Genomic DNA, 6,000 nt, shown 5'->3' with positions numbered 1-6,000 from the left:
CGCTGCTTCTGGGACTCCTGCTGCTGGTCGCCCTCCCGGAGCACTGCCAGGCCGACCCGGGTAAGCACTAGGCAGCTGCTTTGCGCCCACGGAGGTCTCGGGCGGAGCAGGGCTGCCCGTCGGGGCCACCTCCTGGCAAGGGGGCTCTGGGTGGAGAGGTCTTTGCAGCCCGAGAGCTGAGTTTCCTCCGCCCTTTGGTGCTGCCACCGCGGGCGAACCTGTCCGGCGTCTGCCTGCCAATGGCACCGGCACCTTGGGTGGGGAAGACAAGCGAGGGGCATCCGCCTCTTTCCCCTCCGGGCCGGGAGAGCCTTCCGAGTGGCACACAGGCAGGTTTCCCTTAGAGAAGGGTGGATGCGTTTAGGACGCCTTAGAAGCGATGTACATTCCAGGGTGGGCACGTCCACTCCATTGGGGTGCCCCGTTGGGTGTCCACTCTGTCTTAACTGCATGAAATGGCCAGAGAGTTTTGGCCACACCTCAAGGCAGCGTCCCAGAGAGCGCTTCCCCTGCGTGTGCATCGCGGACCCCTTTCCTGATGGAGATACCTGACAGACTTGCTTGCACCTTTCAGGGGGATCCCGATACGGATCCAAACCTTGTTTGCAGGAGGTCAGTTCAAAACAACCTTGACTGACCCGCAGGCGCCCAAGAATTCTCAGGAAATAGATTTGCACGATTACTTGGGCGATTTTCGAGAAATCTGTGGAAACTATTTTGGTGGTGGGGGGGGGGGGCTCATTCTGCTAACATGCTGCACAATTGACACTGTGCAGTGAGCAATTGCCTTTGAACTAAGAATGAATACTCCAGCGCTTGTAAAGGGCACGCTTTTTTGTTTGTGATGAAATTCCGGACTCGTGGTATATTTCATTTATCGATGAATATGGCTCTCATTCAGCCAACTCAGCCCGGCCTTTTTGAGGGTTTCCTCAAGGAGGAGTGTGGGCCACTTCTTTCCCTGGGCGCCTCTCCCCCAAATTAGATGAAAATTCCTTAATTTTGAAGGAGATCACACGACTGGAGTGAAATGAGAGGGCTTAAGTGATTCTTTTCTTCATCAGCTTAATTCCCAGCCCGTTTTCCTCTGGGCTGCTCCGCAGCATTACATGAAGTGTCTGCATGTGCAAGTTACTGTCAAGGAATTTCCTATTGTGATCATAGTAGCGACACAGTTCCGTCATGCTTGGATGGGTGCCCGAGACCTCAGATCAGCCTCCCAAGATTTGTGTCAGTCCTCGGTTTTCATGCCTCTCTTAGCCACACACAATTGACATCGTGGTTCAAACCAAAGTCCCGAATAAGACACATGTCCGGATGTTAGTGTGCATTCGCTCAGGAATGCACGTAGCGGTTTTGATTACAGTGGATCAGATCCTTGGTGGTTTCGTACACCGTTTATGAGATGCTCACATTTGGACATTGTTGCCCTGGGCGCAGGGACGGAAAACGGGTCAGCAGGATGTGAAAATTGGATTGTATATATTGTTCTTATTGAGTCTGATGGCAGATAATTCTCTTTGATGAGTTTTCCAGTTTTCATCTCCTCGTGACCATTGTACATAGAGCCCTCTGAACTCCACTCTGTGAGTTTGCCTGGCCTCCTTTCTGCACACGTGAGACCTTTACTTAGGGGACTGCTGACCTATAGCTCTGGGTTTTAGCCTTAGTGTCTTTATTACTTTAGCGTGGTCCTCAGGGATACAGAGCTTGGGAAGCTGCTTTGTTGAAAATGATGGTCCTAAATGTGGAAGTTAATTTTGATCCCCATCGTCCTATCTCTCCCCTTTTCTTGGTGGCTTCCCTTCCGCTGTCCCCTGGGCCAGTTCCCGATGGTCCAGTGTAGCCTATGGACAGTGGATAGACAGCTTGACACCTTGGTTTCCTGTGGACTTGTAGTTGATCCCGTTTCAGGACTGTGTCCCCCTCCATGGCAAGGTGAGACCACAGGCTCCCTGTCTTCCCTCCTAGCTGTTTTGACTTGTTCCCTGGTTTCCCCAGGGCAAACAAGTCCTGGGCCCAAGTGGCTTATGAGACGGACCAATGTCAGGAGCAAAGCAGGCAGGAGATTGACTGACACTTTGTGGCGACCTCTGCCGGAGAGATGGTTGTGGTTTAGGGCTGCCCCTCGCTGCAGAACGTATCCAATGTCAGGTTGCATCAGAATCCAAACCAATGAAGATCAAAATCCCACAAGAAGTGCTAGCGCGATAAAGACATGACCCTTGTACTATTGTTGCAGCTATTTGTTTTGTAAGCAAGGGTATCCTAGATGTTTGCCTTGGTTGAAAAATACATAAACATAGGTTTATTTCTAGAAAGTGCTGTAGCACTTGTTCAGAACCTTTGTGTCCTTTATAGACTACCTCCATTCGCCCCACTCCATCCTGTATTGCTCCAGTTCCTGGGGGGGAAAATCAGAGTTCCTTCACCTTGTGCTGCCGTCGTGAGTGCCCTCTCTCAGACTGCTGCTCCTAACTTATCTCCATGGCACCCTTGATCCCAGCCAGTAATTGTATTTTGGATATGGGACATGAGTCTTCGCAGCAGTGAGTTCTGACACTCTCTATTCTCATCGAGGGCTCCAGGTGAAATGGTAAAGTTCAAGTCTGACTTTCTAATTGAAGTGTAGTGAATTACTTACCAGAATATGGTTTTCCTAGTTAAGTCTTTGTAACATCCATTGAATAAGTGGATGAGATTATATAAATGAAGTGCTTGTGTCCCATGAAAGGGACTTGCTAGCTGGGTAATAAAGTAAGTAAGGTACCTTGCAGGGGTGAGCCCATCTGACTGAGGTGTTTGGAACCCTATGAGGGGACTGAAAGCCTCAGTGCCAAGAGGGGACCTTAAGATCACCAAGAAGAAGCATTGGGAGCAGAGCATGGATCCAGGGTCTCAGTGCTGGGAACCTCCTATACCCAGGAGCCAGATAGCTGTAACACTGGAGACTGTGAGAGACAGCAAGAGGAGCAGCAGAGAAATGGTGGCAGCACAACCAGGACACTGATAGGAAACCAGCAGGAGCTGGTGAGGTGGGCTTCCTGGCACTTAGGCAGAGCTAACCCTTGCTCTGGCAGGGCAGAGGCCAGGCTGAGGAGTTGTAAACTTAGGGCTGGAACAAACTGTATCCTGAGCATTCCTGAACTTGATATGTAACCTGCTAACCCACTACCATCAGACTGATTCCAACTCATAGTGATACTATATAGAGTTACTGAAATTGTAAAACTTTATGGGAGCAGCCACCCTCATCTTTCTCCTGTGAACTTGCTTAATAGTTTAAACTGTCAACCTTGTCGTTAACAGGCCAATGCCTAACCCCAATGTTACGTCCCTAAGCCCAATGTTATGTCCCTAATAAACCCTATGATGGTTAGTATGATCTGCAAGTTCTGTGTGACCATTGCAATAGTTAAGGGACCCAGCAGAAAAGTAGAGAGTGCTATGGAGGGGTGGGTGGTGTCAGAGTTGGTGAACAGTTTGAGAGAGGAGGCCATCTGACCTAAGCCTTGTAGGAATCCACCTTGGCTGCTGTTGATGCAGAGAATGATTGTCTCTGACTTCTACTGAAGTTAGAGGAGGGTAGAGACCATTTCTGACCTCTAACTTCACAAGGACACAGAAAGAATCATTATCTGTATCAACAGCCCAGGCTGATGCCTAGGAAGTAGAGTTCCAACTTACCTCAACCACAAAACTTTTTACTAATCCTGACCCCTACTCTCCCTTTGGCCCTGTCTGCTTCTTTGCTGGGGACTTTGAAAGATGATTAGGGTGTGACAAGGTTGGTATTTCAAGCAGAGGAAATGGAAGAGCTGTTTTTGGTGTGTGTGTGTGTGTGTGTGGTGAGACCACAGGGTAACTAGTACCCAGGACCTCTTGCTGCCCAGAGCTTCTCCAAGCCCTCCTCTTGGGACATTCTGCCCACTCAGCCTCTCCACTATCTCTCACCAGCTGGAAAGTTCCAGATTTGTATGGCCATATTGCCCATTACAGTGCCCTGCACAGGACATATTTTCAAGGCATCACTTGTAGATTTTTCTATAAGATTTGGGGTGGAGCATGAGACAAAGAGATGGCGCCAAGATTTCTGGCCCAAGCTACTTGGGGAGATGGCTTTCCCATTAATTGAGATGAGATGGGTTTTTGCAGAGTCAGGCTTGGGGTAGGAAATAAGGACTCAGTTTGGGATATGTGAGGTTTCAGAGGTTTATTGAATGTCCAAGAAGGGGTGTTGGGTAGCCAGTTGAAAAACTGATCATGAATTCCAGGCAGAGATTGGGACCAGAGATGTCAATTTGGGACCCGTGAGCATGGATCTGCATAAAACACCCCTGGAGAGTGAGTACAGAGAAAAGGGGGTACCTGAGCATTGAGCCCTGTGATATGACAGCATTCGGGGTTCACAGGGGGACCAGTAAAGACTGAGGTAAAGTAGCAGGCAGGTCGGAAGAGAAGAAAGTGTATATGGAGATGTGGAGGTGTTCGGTGGTCAGGAAGGTGGTAGAGACAAAAGTCTGCAGTGAATTCAAGAGACAGGAGGACATCGGAGGCAGTGAGTAAGACAACTCATCCCTGTGAAGGGAAGCAGCGTAGAAGGGAAGTGCCCGCATGGAATTGTATGATGCTGCGCTCGCCCGATTTTAAACATCCAAAAGGCTTGATTTGGCATTCCCCCACTTCTTCAGATCTCTCTTTCACTGCCGTTGTCGACTCAATTGTGATTCGTAGCAACCCCACAGGACCCAGTAGAACTGCCCTGGTGGAGTTTCTGAGACTGCACCTCTTTGTTGTCAGAGGCCATTGAGTTGGTCTGACTCATAGTGATCCTCCTCTGTGCAACGGAACAAAACACTGCCCAGTCCTGCACCAGCCTCACAGTTGTTCTTATGCCGAAGCCCTTGATGCAATCCATCTTGTCGAGGGCCTTCCTCATCATGCTCATCATTCCTTATCAAGAATGATACCCTTATCCCGGGGCTGGTCTCTCCTGATAATGTGTCCGAAGTACGAGACCAAGTCTCACTATCCGTGCCTCGAAGGAGCATTCTTATTGGCTGTACTTCTTCCAAGACAGATCTGCTTGTTCCCTCGGCAGTCCATGGTACTTTCAAGATGCCTCACCAGCTCCAACCATAGTTCAAATGCATTGATTTTGCTTTGCTTTTAGTCAATGTCCAGTTTTCACATGCTTGTGAGATAATTGGAAATAACATGGCTTGAGTCAGGTGCACCTTAGCTCTCAAAGCAACATCCTTGCCTTTCAAAACTTGAAAGAAGTCTTGTGCAGCATATTTACCCAATGCAGTGCATTGTCTGGTCTCTTGACCACTGCTTCCAGGAGCATTGATTGTGGATCCAAGTAAGATGAAATCCTTGACAACTTCAGTATTTTTTCCGTTTATTGTGATGCTATCTGTTGGTCCAGTGTTGAGGATTTTTGTTTTCTTTACACTGATTTGGAATCCCAACTGAAAACTGCAGTCTTTGATCTTCATTAACAAGTGCGTCAAGTCCTCCTCACTTTCAGTGAGCACAGTTGTATCATCTGCATATTGCAGACTGTTCGTAAGCCTTCCTCCAACCCGGATGCTGCATTCTTCTCCACTTAATCCAGCTTCTTTCGATTCTTTGCTCCGCATATAGATTGAATAAGAATGGTGAGAGGACACACCCTGTTGAGCATCTTTCCTGATTTTAAGCCGTGCACTATTGCCTTGTTCTGTTTGCACAACTGCCTCTTGATCCATGTACAGGTTCCGAGTAGAAAGTCTTGTCTTTCTCCAAGGAGTGGCTAGAGGTTTCAAATTGTTGACCTTGCAGTTAGTAGCCCGAGGTGTACCCATCAGGACCCCTTTCTTCAGACATCGGTGGCTTATGAAATAGATTTGGGCTTCTTAACTCCCTGAATTAATTATTAGTGCTTCAAAAAATCTTACAAGATGTCCTTGACTTCCTTCCCCATAACGTACACCACAAAGTAAAGAAGAAGATCTT

At 48.3% G+C, this 6,000-nt stretch overlaps 1 protein-coding gene across 1 annotated transcript in view; it reads left to right on the top strand.

The window, feature by feature from the left end:
- Window positions 1-5: 5 nt before the first annotated feature.
- The window catches only part of KIAA1549L (KIAA1549 like), a gene marked incomplete at its 5' end in the record, with an annotated part of 302,875 nt that continues 296,880 nt past the window's right edge, over window positions 6-6,000 (top strand). The window contains one exon of the mRNA XM_004718072.2: window positions 6-60. Within this exon, the coding sequence (XP_004718129.2) occupies window positions 6-60 (55 nt within the window). The remainder of the gene's footprint in view (window positions 61-6,000) is intronic.

This window comes from Echinops telfairi, unplaced genomic scaffold (assembly GCF_000313985.2).
Source record: "Echinops telfairi isolate 266 unplaced genomic scaffold, ASM31398v2 ScPeMD7_60;HRSCAF=208, whole genome shotgun sequence".
Lineage (NCBI taxonomy): Eukaryota > Metazoa > Chordata > Mammalia > Afrosoricida > Tenrecidae > Echinops > Echinops telfairi.
The sequence above is the reverse complement of the archived record's forward strand: the minus strand, read 5'-3'. Positions and strand labels throughout refer to the sequence as shown.